This window comes from Nipponia nippon, unplaced genomic scaffold (assembly GCF_047370975.1).
Source record: "Nipponia nippon isolate SJK-2023a ecotype South Korea unplaced genomic scaffold, ASM4737097v1 scaffold_16, whole genome shotgun sequence".
NCBI classification, from domain to species: domain Eukaryota; kingdom Metazoa; phylum Chordata; class Aves; order Pelecaniformes; family Threskiornithidae; genus Nipponia; species Nipponia nippon.
The window spans coordinates 3,278,628-3,299,757 of record NW_028262332.1 but is presented as its reverse complement, the minus strand read 5'-3'; the positions used below and the strand labels follow the sequence as shown (position 1 = coordinate 3,299,757).

At 41.1% G+C, this 21,130-nt stretch overlaps 1 protein-coding gene across 5 annotated transcripts in view; it reads left to right on the top strand.

The window, feature by feature from the left end:
- Positions 1-21,130, top strand: part of TNC (tenascin C) — a 74,240-nt gene that overhangs the window by 43,002 nt on the left and 10,108 nt on the right. For 2 of the 5 annotated variants that reach the window (XM_009475833.2, XM_087752641.1), the window contains 5 exons: positions 2,251-2,523; positions 4,579-4,851; positions 12,869-13,141; positions 18,623-18,745; positions 20,053-20,196. In XM_009475833.2, coding sequence (XP_009474108.2) covers positions 2,251-2,523; positions 4,579-4,851; positions 12,869-13,141; positions 18,623-18,745; positions 20,053-20,196 — 1,086 coding nt within the window. Of the gene's footprint in view, positions 1-2,250; positions 2,524-4,578; positions 4,852-5,959; positions 6,233-8,567; positions 8,844-11,129; positions 11,403-12,868; positions 13,142-18,622; positions 18,746-20,052; positions 20,197-21,130 lie in introns of all 5 variants that reach the window. The other 3 variants (XM_087752644.1, XM_087752642.1, XM_087752643.1) reach the window with 3 other exon arrangements.

The window sequence follows — 21,130 nt, the reverse complement described above, 5'->3', positions numbered from 1 at the left end:
TATCCCTATTACATGAATTTCATAAGGAAACAGGCCTATAGCCACAGGGCTCGGTTCAATAATGATCAAAGTACCAGTGCGTAAGTTCATATCTGGAGAACCTAGCTGGAGACTAATGACTGTACCTGTCCATCACCCAAAACCAAATTCACAACATGAGATAAAATATTTACATAGAAACACATAGATTATTTCGCACCTACTACAAGGCTAGAGCAGTTTCATCTCTCAATGGTTTGTTCTCTCTTTTTTTTTTTTTTAAGTTAGAAACATCATCCCTTGATATAATTTGCTATGACGTTGTCATTGTTTTGTTATATATGTTGGATGCTTTATGGATGAGGCTTTTGGAGGTCTCCAACAGTCCAAGTTGGTGCATGATTTTGTATGAGAATTTCTTGGTCCCTAGAGAGCATGACGGGGTTGTGTGCGCTTACATTTCAGACATGCATGAGAAACAAACGGGAGGAAAAGGGACAATGCATCTTGGAGGCGAATGAAACTGAGCACTCTTCAGAGAAATCTGAATTGCTTTTAAGCTGTGATGGTTACTGCATTACTTATTATAATCAAGCTTTTACTTAGAAGATTTTACCGTACTGTAACTTCTGGTTTAGTTTTATCTTCATTTTAAGGAAATGTGATTGTTTTATTTGTTTCTGTTGCCATCAAAAGATCATTATTTCTGATACAACCTGTTCCTTTTCTTTCCTGCTTTCTCTTTTTCAGCTAAACGGTGCTATTTTGACAGGATTCATATTTTGCCTCAATGAGTCTCATTTCTGTTCCTGATAAAGCAAAGCAGCTCTGGATTCATGCATTTTTTGTTGTTGTTGAAGGTCATTGTGTTATTTCATTAACAATCTCTTCCTTTCTAACAGGATGGGAAAAGTTCGTCAAAACTTTGTGTTTTTGAGTAGTAGCAATTTACTATGCATTAGTGAATCTCACTGAAGATAATTGACTGTAATCTATGAGTACTCAACCTCTGAAAATATAACCCCAGCTACCTATATAAGGCTACGCAGCAGTCATACCACCAGCATTCTCTTTTTACAGGGGGAAAACTTATATGAGTAATGTTGCTGAGTCTAATTTTCATTTATTCCAGGGCCCCTTTACCTTCTGCATTAAAATATGCATAAAGCTTGAAGTTTACAACTGGCAAATCAGATCCATTTCCCTCCATGCATCATCTCTTATAAATTCTTAGTCGTGCAGATTGGGATTATTGAGCTAGACTCTGTTCTTATTATAAAGCTTATGTGTCGACAATGCAAGTAAATAAGAAAAGTGGTAGAAAGTCATCGTAGTCCATAGGCCAATGATAGATCATATAGCAAGATTTTCCATGTAGAAAAAACAGGTATTACTCTGTCATTTTCCCATATGACTGCTAATTTATGGAATCAGTTGTATTTTCTCTGTAACAGAGGACTTTCTATTGTTGCTGAGAAAATTACCTAAACTTTCAGATTTAACAGCATCAGAGTGTTAGCTCTGATGGTGCCCAACTTCCTAGGCCACCCCTGTGATGGCTTATGAGAATGTTGATTTCTGTGAATGCAGATTTCAATTTTAGATTAATATCAGTAACTCTGAAAATGCAAGCTTCTCTGCCTCCAGGAAGGTTTTGTAGACAGAATAATGTAATATAAGGAAGACAAATCCATTAAACTGAAGATATGCAGACATGGAAGAATTTTTCCCTTCTTTATTGTTTTGGATTAGAAATAGTTTAGAAAAATAAACAGCATCCTTCATGTGGACACAATTAGAAGCATAAACATCTGAATCCCAACTACTCCAAACTCAGTGTGTTCCTACTCTTACACCAGGCGTTACTGCAGTATTCACAGTCACTTCGTAATGGCAAATACTGAGTTGTTAATAGTGCAGTAAAGTGGTTATAGTAATACTTACTTGTCTCATAGGGAGTTGTAATTAGTGTTGCCAAAACACTTGCAGCTGTAAGATGGTCTATAAGCTGCTTTCTGTAAGCAGTCTTTTAGCATTAATGTGGTTATTATCTATTATTACAGTTCTTTTCTTACTGTTCTGTTTTGTCATGTTTCTGAAGAGACTTTACAAGTTATCTGGGGCAGCTGAGAATGTAAATATGTGTGTGTAGGTGCATCTCCGTGTCACTGATTACAAGTGAAATTCATTAACACGGAACATCATTAAATAATACATCATCACCACTAGTCTGTAATCTAAGTAACTGATTGACTCTCTGTCCTTATTCAGAGGAGGAACCTGAGCTTGGAAAATTATCAGTATCAGAGACTGGCTGGGATGGTTTCCAGCTCACCTGGACAGCAGCCGACGGGGCCTATGAGAACTTTATCATTCAGGTGCAGGAGTCTGACAATCCCGAAGAAACCCGGAATACGACAGTCCCAGGCAGACTGCGCTTTATGAATGTTACAGGCCTCAAGGCCAACACACTTTATAAGATCACACTTCATGGTGTGATTCAAGGCTACAGGACCAAACCCCTTTCTGTTGAAACTGTGACAGGTATCTTTTCAAGTCACTCATCCAGTCTCACGACTCCCTTTCTTTGCAGACAAGGATATGAGCCAGAGCTATTGCAACTTCTCGGCAAAGCTTGCTCACTTGGTTGACTTTGCATGGACTACACTGAACTCATTAAAGCTTGGCTGAACATCTCTGGCATGGAAATGTCTTATGATCAGACTTTCCAGTAGGAGTCTCAGTGCCCCCATGGAGCCCTTTGCTTTTAGGAATGCTTTTTCCCCACCTCAGAATGGCTTGTTTTGTTCCCTTTACTCGCTTTTCTGCTGGTTGACACTAACAGCAAAACCCAACTGGCTGTTGTATGTGCTCGGGAAAGGCCAGATTGTCTTGTAAAATTATAAAAATCTGTTCTTGATAGCCCAGATAGTCAAAGCCTGAGAGTATGCTTAGTTTTTACCCTTCAGAAGCTACCTCTGAAATTATGCACCAGCTTCTGTGTAAACACAAACTTAGGGGTATAGTGTGTGCATCTGTCTCCAGGGCAAGGACAGACGCCTTCTATATGTTCTCATATAGAAAAGAACACAAGTGAATTCCTGCCAAGGGTAGTATCATATATTAAGCCACATAAGGTTGTTAAACAGTCTGATTGGTCTGAAAAAGGTACAATGCAAGAAGATCAAATTCAGCAGAACTGCCCTGCCATAATAGTGACCTGAAACAAGGAAGGTAAGCCCCACATTATCAGAAGGTTGCATGAAACTAACCAAGAGCCACAAAAATCATTTTCCAGCTGATCTTGTGAAAGACAGCAGTTTTAAATGAGAGCTCATGAGCTTTGACTGTGAGAGGTAAATATATACTTAAGTCTATCCTCTATGGCTCACTGATTCTTCCAGGTGTTATGATCGTTGGTAACAAACAGGGTACGAATTAATTGGCAATAAAGGGGCACCAGTGGCTCTTCCTTCAGATAATTTCTTGTAGACAATATCTGCTGCCTCTGGGCTTCCTTACAGACTTTTGCAACCTCCTGTGATTATGAGATGGCCAGAGCTTGCTCATGTTTGATTTCCCCAGGCACATATTACCCAGCACAGAAGGGGATAAAAGTACACATAAGAACTAAACAGAATTAAAACATTAAACTCAGTAGAGCTTTCTCGTTTCAATAGTGCTTTAAGCAGCCTGGTTTAGGTAGAAATGTTGTCTGGCACAAGGCACTTGCCTTGGGCTGTGTCCCGCTGCGGGCTAGAAGTCCTGTGCTTTGAGAGTCCTGAGTGTGAGCTGCTGGCAGATTGCCCATTGAAAATAGACAAATGTGGCTAGACAAAGGAGGCTGTACAGGGACAAACAAGAAAACAGACATCATGGGTGTCCTGCCTAAATATGCGATGCGCTCTCTTTTTATTAACTTAATGAAAACAGCAGAAGATGCCCTGCTGAGGTTTTCCCTTCCCTTTCTGGGTCATGCACAGCACCCGGCTTTTCAAAATTTTCCCTTCTGGGGACTTCCAATTGTCAGAATTTTCTGAGCCTTCCTGTAACGCATCAGGGATGTCTACAGAGAGGAAGAAACCCTAAGGCAGCTATCACTGCTTTGCATTTTGGCTCCAGCTCCAAAATTTCTTGCCAGCTTTCATAGGCTTAAGCTGAAAGGGAAAGTAGAAGAGCAAACAAAACACAACCTTTTCCTTTGGATAAAGCAATAGCTCTAGTTTTAGCTTCTCCTAAAACTGGAAGCTGACTTTTCCGAATGCCCCAGAGGCATTCAGAAAAGTTGTTTTGCATCTGCTTTCATGCTCAGACCTCAAAGACACATGGCTGCTCCTGGAGGTAAAGGGAAATAGCCATAGCTTTAAAGCTTGTTTTTCTTTTTTTTCTCCTTCTTTTTTTCTTATTTAACATTTTCAGATGCTTCCATTTGATTTCTCTCCCTTAGTACCTGCCTGCTTGTAGCAAGCTTTTACTCAAACCCTTTTCTCCAACGGCAGCTTGGAGTGCTGCCAGCATGAGCAGAGAGAAGCACAGCAGTTCTGAGCAGGAGGTGGTACAGGGCTGTCCCCTTCTGACCAATGTTGTTTCCCTCCTCAGGAGTGCACCCAGAAGTTGGTGAGCTAACCGTTTCCGACATTACTCCTGAAAGCTTCAACCTTTCTTGGACAACCGCCAATGGGGACTTCGACATCTTTACTATTGAAATTATTGATTCTAACAGGTTGCTGGAGCCCATGGAGTTCAACATCTCAGGCAATTCAAGAACTGCTCATATCTCAGGGCTTTCCCCCAGCACTGATTTTATTGTCTACCTCTATGGGATCTCTCATGGTTTCCGCACACAGGCAATAAGTGCTGCAGCTACAACAGGTATATAAAACCTACCTCAATGCTAACTCTCCTTTCTTCTAATTCTTCCTTACAGGTTGTGCCCCTTTCCCTGCCCTCTGCTACCCCATCAGTCTACCCATTGCCAAATCCTCTGCCGCGTTGTTTGACACTTTCTAAGGAAGACCTGCCGGAGACATTTTGAACTGTGAATGTTAATCCACCATCCCGTCCAGTACAGTCAGTCAATCACATTGTGATGTGATTTCATTCACATAATAAGTTTGTTCTTGTTCAAACATTAATGTTGGGGCAACCTCTGACACAGATGAGAAGCAAAACAAATTTCCCAAGAACCAAGTGGGAGATGATTCATTATGTTAGCCTTGCACCATGTGTTTGCATCTGTCACACAGCATAGAGGAGACACTACTTCTGTCAGATAAGCTGATTTCTAGACACATGTTTGATCATGATTCTCTAAATAGATTTCAGGTACATTTCAGTCTATGACAGCAGACTCTTACAAGGCAGATGCATTGCTTGAATTCAGCTTCAGAATTCAGTTTACATGGGATCAGAGATTAAAAGAGTCCATTTGACTTGATGTTGGTGAATGAAATAGGTAGGCACTGAGTTGTTGGCACAACAGTTTTTCCAGAAAAGACAGGGAAGTCAAATATTCAATGTTCTCTAGCCAATTACAGTATGAAACTGGAAGAAGAGGACTAGACTATGGAAGCAGAAAGTGCATTCTTACAGTAGGCAGATAATAGCTCACATTGTGATCATTTAATATCTCTACCAAATTTTGCCTGCTGACATGATGTTAGGAAAAGTTGTCATAGCAATCTGTCATAGCAATATATTAATGTGGTCAATGACATTAATGAGAATATCAAATTTCAGTGATCAGATAATACAGAGTTGCAGTTTCTAGCATCAGCATATTGTGAATATCCTCACTGAATCATGGGTAACACGGGCAGGGTGACTGCAGGGGTTGTGGTATGGAAAACATTGAGAAGCACAAGGCTAGATGATTTTTGTGACCTGTGGCTCATATGAACTCAAACTTCTATATCATTTTATTTTGTTGCTTTGGGTTTTAATAATTGCAATACATTTCCATTTGTTTTTCTTCCTGTAGTAGAGGAACCTCTTCTTAGCAAACTCACTGTATCAAATGCTACCTCAGACAGCATGTCACTTACGTGGGAAGCACAGGACAATGCCTTTGACCATTTTATTCTAGAAGTCAGAAACTCTGACTTCCCTTTGGACTCCCTGGTGCACACAGTGCCAGGGCCCTCCCGGCGCTATGTAGTCACCAACCTCAAAGCTTCCACTAATTACACTGTCCAACTCCATGGTGTAATTGATGGGCAAGGTGGTCAGACCTTGACAGCACTGGCAACCACAGGTATTTCACTGTTTCACGTTCCAGGTTTGCTTTTTTCTCTTCTGTCTTTTGCTGTCCACCAAACTGCTCTAAAACATGGCTCCAACTCATCATCGTTCCTTGGGTAAATTATAGGGAGATCACTATGAGGGGAGGCTGAAATAAGCTGGGCTTGAAAGCACTTTGAAAAAGAGAGATCTGAGACAATGGAAAAGGCTGAAAAAGTGTCCCCAGCATTAAAGGAGTCAGTAGTAAACCATGATTGGTTTCCTTATATATACACTTATCTGCAAGTTCTGTGTATATATAATTGACTTGCTCCAGATGCTTAATATTTTTCACACAGTATCTTTGCACTTGATCTGGAATAAAGTTCTTGTTCATCCCATCTTCACTTGCTTTGCTGTGGGTGGGAGTCCTTCATGTCTTTATCAGCCTGGAGAGGCACCTGCATGCCATTTTGGTTCTTCGCTCTTAAAACCAAATGTCTGCTAAGACATTTGCATCTCTTGTGGGAGTTTCATGCAGCATGCTAAATGACGAAGCAAAACTGCATGAAGTGGTCTGGCCACCTTGTGCTGGTTCTGATGTTCTTCTCTGCCTAGCATTTTTGTGTGTTCCTAGCAGAAAGCAGGGCTCAAATGGGAAGTCCACCCTTTCTTGATGGTCAGCCCACCACTGTCACTTGCATTGCTACCTTTGAGTCTCTAAGACCTGTCTGGTTTCACTGGATGTCAGAGCTTTTCCTATGGCGATGGTGATTCCAGGATGGCAGGAGACTTGCCTGAAGAGATAATTTCAACTTATTTTGCATGCAGTGTTCTTTGGAGTCTGGGTGTCATGATGTGAACGTGCCTGACTGGATGCAAGTGGCATGTGAAGGAATGTGGCCATTTCAGGATGAGATTGGAAAGGACCGGTTTGTCCTCTCTCACCTGCATGCAGGGCTCACGGCTCCATGCTCGGTTTCACTGGGTTCTCCACCCAAGCCTGTTTGCTTTGTGGATATTCTCTCATCTCCTCCCCTGTCTTCGGAAGTACCATGCTTACATGGTGACATCTTCACTGTCAGCCATGAAAGCATTGATGGTCACTGGTTGACAGCATGACAATAGCATGTGTCCTTAATTGGGGCCACTTGGATTCACCTGTTCCTAGACATTTTCAGAGAAGGTGGACTATTATTTAAAAGTCTTTCAATGGGGAACGGGACTAAAAGTTGGAACGTCTTGCAGCAGTTCATGTTTTAGTTAAGAAAAGGATTTCATTCTTTCACTGTTCTCTTTGTTGGTGGGATACATATTTTTTACTTTTCTCCCAGCATGAATCACTTGCATAGTTATTTTCTTGTGTCTCACTGGCTGCATTTCCCAAGGTGTTCTTAGTTTATACTCAATTGGCAACAGAAAAAATAGAAAATCAGCCCTGAGAGCAGACACAGGATTCTCTGACCACCTGACTACCGGGTCATGTTTGTGCTCTCTCTGTACTCTAATGAATCTTTAATGATTTTATGCTAAATGGAATAGCTTTAAAATAGGTCGGATGAGGAGCTCTCCACCTCCTATAGCATGAAGGCTAAGTTCCTCCCCTGGCAAGGGAGAGATGTGATTTTGAATTTCCTCTAGCAGAAAAGGAAAGTCGTCTTCTTAAAGAAGTGTCCTGACCACTGAACGGTCAGAAAAGAGAGCAGCAGTGGTCTTGTGGGGCTTTTTGTTCAGTCTATTAGATATTCTCTGATTGTGCCTAATTAGAGGATGAGGAACACCTTATCTGTGGAGTCCAGGGAGGTTTTGGCCTGAGATTAGTGCTGAGATAATCACTGTTAGGACTGATTGAAACCCCTCATAAACTTCAGGGTCCAAAAGTAAAAGTATCTACAACTCCAGGCAACAGAAGCACTAAACAGAAACTGAACTGGGATTTCCAGGATGTCTGTTTTGGACTCACGTAATTCCTGCCTGAATCCTGTTTTATCTACTTTGGAATTGCTGAGGGTTTGTATTCCCATCGAATTCCCAGTGCGGAGTTCCTGCAATTTCTATGGGTTTACCACAGGGCTGTATGCCACTGGTGCTTCTGGAAATCAGACTCACATTTCATTAGGAAAATAGAGGTTTTTTAAGAAAATTGGATGAAAAAATAAATTAAGAGTCAGCACTAATTTCAGTGGCTTCTTTCCAAAACTTTACAAAATAGCTGTTGCAATGCTCCTTTTTTTTTTTTTCCTTCAACCACTGCAAAACAAGGCTAACATGTTCAGCCTTATCTTTAAGCATCTATAAACCTCCACTGCTAATTCCCCCAGCCCCCTGGAGTAATGCTGTCTCTTCACCTGTGTTCCTTTCTCCCTCAGAGGCTGAGCCACAGCTGGGCACGCTCACACTCACAAACGTTACCCCCGACAGCTTCAACCTCTCATGGACCACAAGAGATGGGCCTTTTGCCAAGTTTGTTATACACATTAGAGATTCCTATGCAGCACACGAACCCCAGGAGCTTACAGTGTCGGGAGGTGCTCGCAGCGCTCACATCTCAGGCCTGCTAGATTACACTGGCTATGATATTAACATTAAGGGAACCACCAATGCAGGTGTTCACACAGAGCCCCTCACTGCTTTTGTCATGACAGGTACCTGCTTAAAAGTTTAGAGTCTATTTATTGGCTTATAAAAAGATATATTCCAGCATGGATTAAAAAAAAGACTCTCTACAGCACTGAATATCTTGTCCAGCAACAATCCTTTTGTTTGTAAACTTAGTGCAAGGATGGGTCAGACCAGTCATGTTGACCTTAAAAAAATTTCTAGGAGGAGCACTAGTTTAAACTGAGTTAAGAGCCCTCTGGAGTCTTTCTCCCATATCTAATAATCTTTTTTAACTCCTGAAGTTTGAGGGGGAAAATTGCCTAATTCTCAGTAGTTGCATCTGAAGGATCCAGAGAGGACTGGATTTTAGGACACCTCCTGTCCTGTGATGTCCCCTCAGCACATCCCTTATGTCTGAATATTTTGGCCAGATTTTGACTGGGATCAGTTGTATATCTCATGCCTTCTAGATGATCAAATAAATGTCACAAGAGTTCACCTTCTGTGTATTATGTGGCCAGTATGTGCTACTAGGGCTTGTCAGATGGATGCCCTAAATAGGATTAATGGAGAAATTGAGGCCTTTTCCTTTTTCTCCTCTCTTCATTAACGTGGAGCAGGAACACCAGTTGCAGCAGCAGCATCCCTCACAGCATCTGGACTGTCAGTTTCTGTGAAAGGCAACATCCATGATCATTTTCCTTAAGGCAAATGGTTGCATTTTGCAGCAGCTCTGACCTGCCCCCGGTGACATTTAGTCACATAGTCAGAAGTGAGCAACTCTTTGCTTTCAAAACCCCTGCTCATTTGCTCCACAAGAGCACAAATGCTTCCTTTTTGAAAATAAACCATGGATATTGGTATTTTGAGAGGAAGCTTCCCACAGCTAGGTAAACATGTGGCACTCTACACAGCAGAAGGATGTGCCAGCAGTTCACATAAACCTGCTGGGTTTAGAGTGTTGGTGTCACTCAGCACTTATCCCAGGAAAATTATTTCAGCATTTTGGGCTCATTATTTGTTTACCCACTTTCCCAGAGAGCAAACAAAAATGTGAATCTTTAGGATTGCTTGATTAGAAGTAAGTAAGCTGCAAAAATGTCTCCAAATTGAATAAATTCGAGCTGAATGCCTGGCATCCAAATGTGTAAACATCAAAACATAAGGACTTCCAAATTATAAAACTTTAGGAGGGAATTTTTGTGCCAAATTGTAACAGAACATCAATTTCAGCAGTTGTGAAATGTCAAAATCAAGCCCAAAACCCTTTCGCAGAGGAAGTTCTGTGTTTAACTAACTGATATTTTCTTAAGTGAGTGGAATTTGAGTGATAGGAAGATCGAATGAGTTAGCTCCTGAGCCAACAAAGCAGGGTTTGACAAATAGTTGAGAGAAATATTAGCAGTGCTTGAGAGCTAGAATCAAGGCCAGGGCTTAGCAGAGCCAGTTGATCTTCCTGTTTGGCTTGTCAGATTTTGAGAGAGCAAAATACACTGAGGAACTATCTTGTGAAAATTTGGCCTTTTTTTTTTTCAGTGACTTGGTGGGAAAGTTTTGAGGAGTTGATCCACAGACTCTAAACTTTGACAAATATCATGCTGATGTGAAAAAAAAGACCCCTCACTGGAATTTCTTTGTTGTCAACATACCACACTAGCAGCTGCCTGTGAAGCTCTTTGGACAGATTATTTTTCTGTTCTGCAGTCGTTAGCCCCTGCCCTTAGCCAGCACAAACTCTGGCTTCTCTCCTATCCCCTGCAAAAAACAATCTTGCAAGTATTTAGTACTTGCGTTGGCTATGACCCTGAATGATTAATGTCCTGCTTCTGGCAGTCCTTCTGGCATCTCTGACCCTTCCACCATTGAAAATAAAAGCTGGAGATTTTCATGTGAAGTAGAGAGGTAAAGAAGCAAAATACAGGAATTGTGATTGCCAAAGTTGAGGCTTGTCCCTAAAGAACCGATGGTGGAGACAAGTGGAAGGAAATGAAAGCTTTATGCACAGTATTTCTAAAACAGTTTTGATTATAACTGTCTTACAGTGCATGTGTAACAGAAGAAATGTGCTTACACAGTGAGCTTGGAAGGAATTTCAATGGAGCTTGTGAGATGAAGTGCTGAGACACCCTCGATGAAAATTAAAAATTGAGCATCTAACTTCTGGAGGCTCCATTGAAAATCCTAGTCTTGTGGTCCTGGCTATGCACTTCTATTAAATTCATACTTTGGGGAAAAATGTGATTTATGTTTGGTGGAATCTGTGACACTTTCTAATTTGCAATGTTTTTCGCTTCTTTTTTTGTGTGTTTTTGCACCTTCCCTTCTTTTAGAGGCCATGCCCCCACTGGAAAACCTAACTGTCTCTGATATTAACCCTTATGGGTTCACAGTGTCGTGGATGGCATCGGAGAATGCCTTTGACAACTTTCTAGTAGTCGTGGTGGATTCTGGCAAGCTGCTGGACCCACAGGAGTTCCTCCTTACGGGAGCCCAGCGGCAACTGAAGCTTAAAGGCCTTATTACTGGCATTGGCTATGAGGTTATGCTTTATGGTTTTGCCAAGGGGCACCAAACAAAGCCCCTAAGCACTGTGGCTGTTACAGGTATTTTAATGTGAACAAATTGTTCTCTTCCACCCTTTCTTTCTTGCTTTTCTTCTCACATGGAAGATGTTTCATGCAATCCATTTGCAAAGCAAACCTTGGCTTTTGCATCCTTTTCTGCATCATGGCTACACATAACTCCTCATGATTGATAGGTTCACCAATGAAATTCTGTTCCTTTTAACTTGATGTTTCCCTTTTGTCTTTATGAGGGATGTCTTTTAGAGGCGCATGACGTGGGTTGCTGGGTGAAAGTTTCTGGTATGGTCATGCAGGTACTTCTAACCGAAGTCTTTAAAGAAGAATGGCTGCATGCAGGAGCTCGTCTTGTTAACAGCTGCTGGGCCCATCAGCATTCTCCAACTTGCCAACTGTCAGGACCTTCAGGAAGAGTCATGGGTTTCTTGCCCATGGCCTCCTTTCTTTCAGTCTCTGTATGGGTTCCACCCAAAGACTATCGAGTGTGATCATTGCCACCCATAAAGCTGGCATCTCTCTCCAGAAAACCTTAGCTCATGTTTTCAGCCTCATCATAGCTGCTGTTTTCCAGCAGCACTTGAGCTTTCTTGAAAAATCATTGCAGACTGATTCTCTAGCCCCATAACCATCAAGTCTCATCTGCATGTTGCTGTCTATGCAGCAGTAAAGCTGGAGGTTACCTGATTAGAGGTTCACGAGAAAATAAATAGGAATGTCTTTCTGTGGAAGAAAGAAGTGCATTGGAGATGCTGTAAGATAGTAACCACTCCAGTAGCATTTCTCTAGGTAATGATGCCTGACCATACTGAGCTAAAGATATTTTGCAAGTAATTAATAACTTACAGCTCCTGGAATCCTCTTGAATGAGTTCTTTCACTAAAGACAGTCCGTCTTGCATTTGAATTTAAGTGTGCTGTTTAAGGGATAGGAATTTTCATTATTCCGCTTTGCTGCTTCAGCATTTGTTTAATATCGAAGTAAAGGATTCATCTGATCAGAAGCATCACAGAAGTGCATGAAATAAGGGTTTTGCATGAAGAAAAAGACTCTTTCAAGTATATTCTATGTTGTCTTCCTAACAGAGAGAGACCTGACAATATTACAGGCATGCCTGCCGTTCTATAACAAGAGCTTGTTTTTATCATACATAAAGGTTTCACATAGGTAGCAAGGGAGAAATGCACATGAAACTTACTATTAGCATGTGTAACTTTGCATGTCAGAGGCAAATGGTGTACGTCCATGCAGTGGATTTGCTGTTAAAGAGTGAAAATTTGAATGGGCCTGCACACACTCACATATATCTTCTTCAGTATGTGTATAATGCTAATAGTCTTTTTTTTTTTTCAATAGCTGGCAGATTGTCATCCTTTCTTTGAACTGTGGTTGGATTCTTGCAGTGTGTTATATCCAGACCTCAGGCAGGTCTCTAATGAACTGATTAACAAATCATTTCTTTTCCCTACTGCTGTCTTCTCCTTTTTTAGAAGCAGAACCCGAGGTCGACAACCTTCTGGTTTCAGATGCTACTCCAGATGGCTTCCGTCTGTCCTGGACTGCAGATGATGGGGTTTTCGACAGTTTTGTTCTAAAAATCAGGGATACCAAAAGGAAATCTGATCCACTGGAACTAATAGTACCAGGCCATGAACGCACCCAGGATATAACAGGGCTGAAAGAGGGTACTGAATATGAAATTGAGCTCTACGGAGTTAGCAGTGGACGACGTTCCCAACCCGTAAACGCAGTAGCAACCACAGGTATTGCCTTTGCAGTAGGAAAAGCATAACATGTTCCTGCCTGTTTCTTTCAGCATCTCTCCTTTTCATAGCCAGCTTGAGGTGCTACAGAGGTGTTTGAACTGTCTCCTGCATGTCCTTTATCCAAGTTACTGGTTCAATGTGGTGTAGTTATTTATAATCGATCATCTCAGATTCCTTAGCTTCATCACTGTCTATTTAATATGGTTTCATGATCTGGAATTAGGCAGCAGAGTCTAGCAATTAAAGCACTGGCTTTGAGGGCCAAGAAATATTATCTCTGTATCAGCCTTTTTCAGTGATTTGCTGCAACATTACATATCACCACTGCACAACAGTTTATCTCCCTAGAAAAGAGGTATGACAAAATGAATTTACCAGAGCTATTGAGAAGTTTATTTATGGCCTGATCAGCAAAGGACTAAGCACCGTTAACTTAGACTGATCTTACTAGGAGCAACATGTGCTCGATAATGCAAAATAAACTTGAGTTTCTTGCAAAACCAAAGCTTTGAACTCCGTCAGCAGAAGTTGCTATAAATTCTCATTCTTCTGTGTCAAAAAACCTGATGTAAATTAGCTTAGTGACTTACCCAGGTAAAATCATCCAGAACTAAACATGCAGGTATGACTGCCAATTCATGCCATTTTGGTTTAAAAATACCAAGGCCTTAATCCTCAATCGCAGCATGCCAATTCCACACAGCTGGAGTTCTTGCCTTTCAATAGTCTCACATAATGAAGAAACATTGTAAACATAACTGCAAATGTCTTCTGTCTGAAGTTAGCCTAAACCTATATATGTTTCTGAAAAATCTCCACCAGAACAGAGCTTCATTTTCTCAGTGCCAGGGAGAAGAAGGATGTTTTTGCTATTTGTATCTGGAATATTTTTTCTTCTATTACTTTTATTATGAAAATATGCAGATACTAGTCAAGTAAACAGTTCTCAAAGCTTAGGTTGAATTCCTTGGATTAATTTAAACAAAAAAAAAGATTCATAATTTGAAGCATTTCATTTTGGCACTTTTGAATGAAGCTTTTCAATTTTTTTTCCACCAAAATCATGGTTTCATTTTAAAACATATTTAAATCTAAAGCAAATGAAGCAATGTCTTGTGACCCAAATTCACTCTTAAAAAATTTGAGCTTGCTGATATGAAAACATAGTAATTTCAAATTAACCTAGTTCTGGGAGGAGGGGAATGAGAAGGGTACAGGTAAGTTCAGTGTGTGAGGAAGCCAACAGAAATGCATAAAAGAGACATTTGCACAGCTGTAGCAGTGTACTCCAGACAACACACAGAAAAGGAACAACAATAACTCAGTATTGAACAGCTTTTCCTGAAATAGCATGGCCTCATGATTCACCTTAATGTCTGTGGTGCCAGTTGTTAGCATGGAAAAGCACATTTCTGACCAGCTCCACTGATTGCCATCACATCCCTTCAATAAACAGCAAGGGCATATATATACTCACCCAGACATTTACATGAAGCAGAACATGCATCCATCACAAGCCACCTTTCTCTAAGCTCATGCGGGTTGACTCATAATGGAGAAGGATGTTTAAAGTCAACTGCACTTGTTAGCAGCACGCCCCCATTTTCACTGACTTCCAGGATATTTATGGTAAACAACTAAGAGTTATCATTTTCCTCGTGACTACATTCTTATTCAGTTCTTTCAGGGAGATTTAGCACATGCCGCCTACTGAAGCCAATAGCCCAATAGATGTTTGTCAGATGTAAATAGCCCATGGATAATTGATAATAGAGCTGGAGCCACAAAAATTCAGCTAAATAATTCAGACTGCAGATTATACCACATTGGGTAGCTGGACCACCAAGGCATCTAACTAATTTCTTTTTTAGGAGTTGATTATTAGACAAACATATGGATATTTATAGCATTTCTAGTCTGGTTGCAAAGAAATATTTCTGTCCCTGACAGGGGTAGCTCAGACAGGCTTATATTCAGCCTTACTTTATTCTGGCCTATGTACAAGTTACGAATGAGCAAGGAATAAATTAGCTAGAAAGTCTTTAGCTTTAGTAGAGGAGATAGTAAAATAACATTTGGAACAAAGCTAGCAAACGGACCAGCAAACCTCAACCAAACACTACGATGGAAATGAAGGCAGGAAAATAATCTAGATAGATTGAAAATCCTTCTCTGTATTTGTCACTCACAGCTTCCCTCTTCTTCCGTATCTGGGCACATACCCTTGTATACACAAATGCAGTCTTCAGGGATCAGGTCCTCAGCTGGTGTAATTGGTGCAGTTGAGGGAGTCTGGTTTGAGCATTGCCAAGCAATTCTCTCTGAGGGTCTGACCTCTTATCTTTGTACAGCAAACCACCCACCTGCCATGAGGAAGGAGGGGAAGGAAAGATGTTGCAGTGTTCAGCTTTTGCTGTCTTGTCCTCCTCTGCGGTTTCCTTTCCGTCTTTCTCTTTTAAGAAGCCAGCAAGGCAGTTGGTCCAGTGACAGCCATGGGCTTTGGATGTGGAAAGGATGAGTGGGGCAGGACTGACATTTGCCATTTTCTCCATGTAGCTTGTGTTGGTCCTGCAGCTGGTAACTTGCCCAGAGGCTGAGATGATCTCCCTTGCTCCCATTGCACCAGGAATGTGAAGTGAAACCGCTGGGCATGGGAGATGACGATAAAGTCATATCTTCCCACACCCATCACAAGGAGTTCTTCCTCCATTATTTACTTGTATGTACAAGTGAACAGCAATAGTTTTTCCCCAGAACTGCTGATGATAATGTTGTTAAAAGACTATTGTCTTTGGGGTGATGATGGTACCCATTCTCCCTACCCTCTGCATTTGTCTGTCATTTTATCCTCATCAATTCTGCTGTGATACAAAACATTAATTATAAAATCACTGTAGTGCAAGGCAGCATCATACAGATCTGCAGTGTCTAATCAAGTTGGCACAAGGGAGTTTGTCCACTGCTGCTCTCAGAGGGACAGTCGGTGTCTTTTGGAAATTCATCTGTATAATGTCTGTTAAGGTGCAATTCAGCCCTCACCGGGGGACCACAACATGGCTGTGTGCCACTTCATATCCTCGACAGCAAGTGTGGGTCTCATGCAGCTACTTTCCTCTTCTTCTAATGGTGTTTTGCCACACCATTTTTCATCTGAGAGGATCACAAAACACTTCAGATGCTCTTTATACAGGATAAATGCAACCTGATGCTTCCTGTTGCTTAGGACAAGAAAGCCAGTGAACATACTCCTATAGTCTGTTAGTAATGAAAGAAAAATTTTTTAGCAAAAAAATCCTCAAAGAATATCAGCTACTCAGGTATCATGAGTGCTTTAGCAATCTCACAGGGAAGTCCTCCATCTCTCATACAGCTAATGGTGAATGGTGCTAGAGGATAATGCTAATTACCTGTATCTGCCCAACAGATGAACTGAGGTTTTTTATGAGTGACGAGACAGAAGCACGCTGGCCATTTTTTATGCCTGCTTAATTTTGGCTTTCAGGTAGCTCAAGAAGATGGTTCCATTTGCTCCTTTTTAATTTCCCTGTGCTCAAAGGTACCACTCTCTTACATCTCTGGGACTCTTTCCAGGACTGATGCTTGCTCTGATGGTCCATTATATTTTCTTTGCCAGGTTTGCTCCCAGGAAAGTAGCTGCAGTTGGGGTAGTTGGGGATGTGGAATTCTCACATAGTCAAGGCTCTTCTTACTACTGTTTGTTATGCAGTTCACCTGGTACAGAAAACAAACATGAAGCCCATGGAAGTGTGCACAGCAGAGCCCAAGTGGGATGGATTGAGTACTTTATTTTCTGGGAAAGGCTGGAATTCCCCATGTGTATGAAAAACGAGTGCTGGTCCATCTCTTTGGTCTCCAGAGCCATCACTAGCACTTTTCATCAGTCACTAAGGGCACCTACAATGTGAAGCAAAATGAACATGATTTTTGTTTCTCTCTGTTTCCCAGGTTTTATTTATGCTCTTCTGTTTCCTTCGGACAGTGCCTAAATCAGTAGCAACTTTGTGTGCTATGTAGTTTTACTAACCCACCTTGCTTTCTTCGTTATCTTTAATTCTTTTATTTCTTTCTTTGGCTTTTCCATGTGAGCAAACCCCACAAACGCAACATGTGTAGTGAGCTCCAGAGAAATAATTTACATTTCTCTTGAAAGCTCTGTTGTTTTTCTTTCCTTGCCTTTCAGTTGATTTAGTGCATTGCTGCTAGAGCTTTGGGGACACATGGAACAAATAGCCCTCTGACTTCTTTCCCTCAGACACGTTCTTTCCAAGCTATTTCAAGCACAGTCACTTTTTTTCTCCTCTTGCCCCCCTTCCCCTGTCCTCAGCCTGTCTCCACTGTTCTTAATGTGGCTGATGTTCGGTATCTCTCCTCTTTGTGCTAATGGCCTAGTCTGTGTGGGCTGTTTATTTTTTTAACATGTGTCAGGGTTGTTTTTGTTACAGTCAAAAAAGCAAATTGGAAGTGAGATGCTCAATGTAAACTTTCAAGTGGCAGGTCTCTTTTCCCTGTCCTTCCAGAAGCCCTTTCCATGCTTGTTTTGCAGTAGCTTAATTAAGCCCTAAACTGAAATGTTTCACATACATGTTGGTTTCCGTCTTAAGATTGGGTCATTTTGGCAAAACTTGGGCTTTGTTTGCCCAGCTTACTGATCTAATATTTATGGGCAAATGTAGTGATCAGGTTTATAAAGGGAAAGGCTGGGTTGTATGACAAAGAGCTGCAGTGGAACCACAGATGCCTTCCTCATGATGGTTGTACTTGGATGTCCTCTGGATGGATGTGCTTGAATGTACCTAAGGAAAATCAAGGTCTCAGATAGAGATTCCAAGAAGAAAATCTTGTTGCTTCTAGTTTGAAACCAACAGAAGTTACAGGCAGTCAATGCTTGAGAGGATGGACCCTTGATGAACTCACGCAACTGAGTCCAGGTCTTTTTTAGGCACCCTATAGTAGAAACTTTATGCTCAGGAAGAGAGATCTCTCCACTAAGGGCTGCTGTTGCTTTGTGTCACAGATAGGGCTCTGAGACTCAATGGGAAGTCTAAAAATCATCCAAGTGAAACTGGGGTAGAAAAAATTATAAATACAATGCCTCCTGGGTAATGGAATGGCATTCCTGTAAGTATTCCTCCATACTTTTCTGTAACACCGAAATCTCTTACTTCTGTGTACGTGATATGTAGATACATGTCTGGGGTATTTTTCACCTGTGCAGCACTGTAATGTTACTGAAAAGGGAAAATTTAGACCAAATAGATTGTTGCTGACAGTATGTAGTAAAACCATTAACTGTTTGATAGTCCCTGCATGAGTGTTGTTTAGGACAGAATATTGATAGCATCAGCTCTTGGAATAGAGGGATAAGACAAATCAGTGTTCCAGCACTAAGGACGGATAAACAAATGATTTACCTTTTCTTTCTATGTGGTGTGTTTGTTCTCTATTCTCCACTGACAGTTGTTGGATCTCCCAAGGGAATTTCTTTCTCCGACATCACAGAAAACTCCGCTACAGTCAGCTGGACACCCCCTCGCACCCGCGTGGAGAGCTACCGGATCTCCTATGTCCCTGTCACAGGAGGTGAGTAACTGCCAGGAGGGACAAGGAGGATGATGGTAAAAGGGAGAGCAGAAAGGGTTTGTTGTGCTGATATCCATCTCGCAGTACATCTCCCAGATGATCTTACACAGATCATCCCTTTTTTCTTCAAACTGCTGACCAGGAACGTGGGTGTGCATACACGTCCCAGTAGCCAACCTCTGTCTGAACATAGTGTCCCACATCCCATCAACAAGACTTATAAGGGAGCTCAGCACTAGATGCTGGAATGATGGTACCCCTAATAGGGCCACGTTCACAAAAATCTCTGTTCCTGCTGAGCCTCCTAAGTAAGGATTTATTTCCAAACTGTCTCATCATTTTGTAGGCACTTTATGAGCTAAGCATATTTGAAATGATGGCCCTTGGAAATAATTATCGTCATCTATGGTTATAATAGTTTTCCAGGGCAGTGATTTTTCTTAATACTCCCCAATGTTGTTTCATTCTATCCATTATATCTCTGTTTTAGTGTTCAGCTTAAAAAACTTCCTATACTTAAACAGATTTTTAGCATAACTTAGCAACATCTCTGAAAGGAAACAGCTAAAGAGCAAACACTACAGATGTCAGGACCATAAAAGACATGCTATTGACTAAGACAAGTAAAGATTTACGCCTTTAGACAATGTAGAATGTAAGGACACATGCAACTTCAAATATATAGTGATCCCACAGAAGAAAAGGAACAATCCACCATCAGAAAGTGAGGCACTTGTCTAAGTGCTTTCCTGGAATAAACCCAGAATTTGAAACAAATATGTGTCCTAAGTCCTCAGCCACACATGCAGCACCTCTTTAAATAATCTATACTATATCCTTATTCCAAGTGAGATGGGTGAAAGAGAAACTTCCAGCCCTTACCAGAAACAAAGCAGATGTAAACTGCAAGTCCTGTCCTTGCAGGTGTATGAACTTCCATGTAGAGACTGCTGTGTTTTCACCTTACATATATATATATATATGTATATATATATATATGTGTATATATATATATATTTTACTTGTAAAATTATATTTTTCTGAACAGAAATGCTAGTTTTTTCTTACTGTTGGCATATCACTAGGAATGAATACAACCCAATGTCTTATATTTAGGTGTCATGGCAGCAATATTTTTTCCTGAGGCTGCCCTTTGATATTGGTGATTGTAACTACCTGGGGAAAATTCACCTCCTCCCATACAAGTATGTCCGTGTTGGTCATAATGTCTTTAACTTGAAACACATCATTCAAGCATTTATTGGAGTATTGTGTCACTAATCCCTTGGCATTTGGCTTCATCCTAGGTACTCCAAATGTTGTTACAGTCGATGGAAGCAAGACAAGGACCAAGTTGGTGAAGTTAGTCCCAGGTGTAGACTACAATGTTAGTATCATCTCTGTGAAAGGCTTTGAAGAAAGTGAACCCATCTCTGGCACTCTGAAAACAGGTAATATATAAAGGGAAAATAGCATACTTTCGAATGTATTTTCTGTGCTGGAGGAGAGACTCAGGAACTGGAGCTGAAGACCCACTGAGATCCCATTTTTGCTATCTGCACAAACTGCAGGAAGTTTTTTGCCCATTCTTTGTGTATTTCAGATGAGTATAGAACTTGTAAGTTTGATCAGGCTTCCGTTTGCTAAGTGCTGAACCAACTTGCAGTGAGACAGAGACAATTCATATATTTACCGTCCTAATACATCAGAAAAAAAACAGAAGTTTAATTAATACCACTTTACAGATGGGGGAGCAAAGGGCCGGCTCAGCTGAGCAGTTCAGACCAGTTTCTGTTGTGGACTCAAACTCCACATCTCCCAGCTTCCAGACTGTGTTCTAAGCATAAAAACATTCTCTCTCCTGGCTTTTCTTCAATACAGCTTTAAGTATCCCTGCAGGAAATGAGGGTCCACTATGCTCCTGCTGACCCCACCCTGCAATCTCATTCATTCATTCTTTCCTGGGGGGCTAACAAGTATTCAGAGAACTGAGGCAAGGAACAAGATGATGACTATTGGATAATAACCTGAAATTTATAGCCCACTTCAGAAGTACTGGAGGCAGATATCTATCCCAATTCAGTGAGAATATAAAACTGTGAGAAATAGAGTCCCATGAGGAAGCAAGGCAGGACATGTGGGAATTTTGGATGGTTGGCTGGCTGTTTGATTGGTTTATTTTTAAACATGCAGGGCAAGCTGGTGGAAGGTCACAGTGGCTATCAGTTGCCATCACATTGGTTATTTTTCCCAGCTCTGTCTCCTGAGTTTGCTCCAAAAACCAGTCCAGATTTGAGGTGTTGAGAGAAAAATGTCAGCTCTGACAGAGCCGTTAAGATTGATGATATCAAGACTGATCTGAGAACATAGTTAGTTATGTCTGTT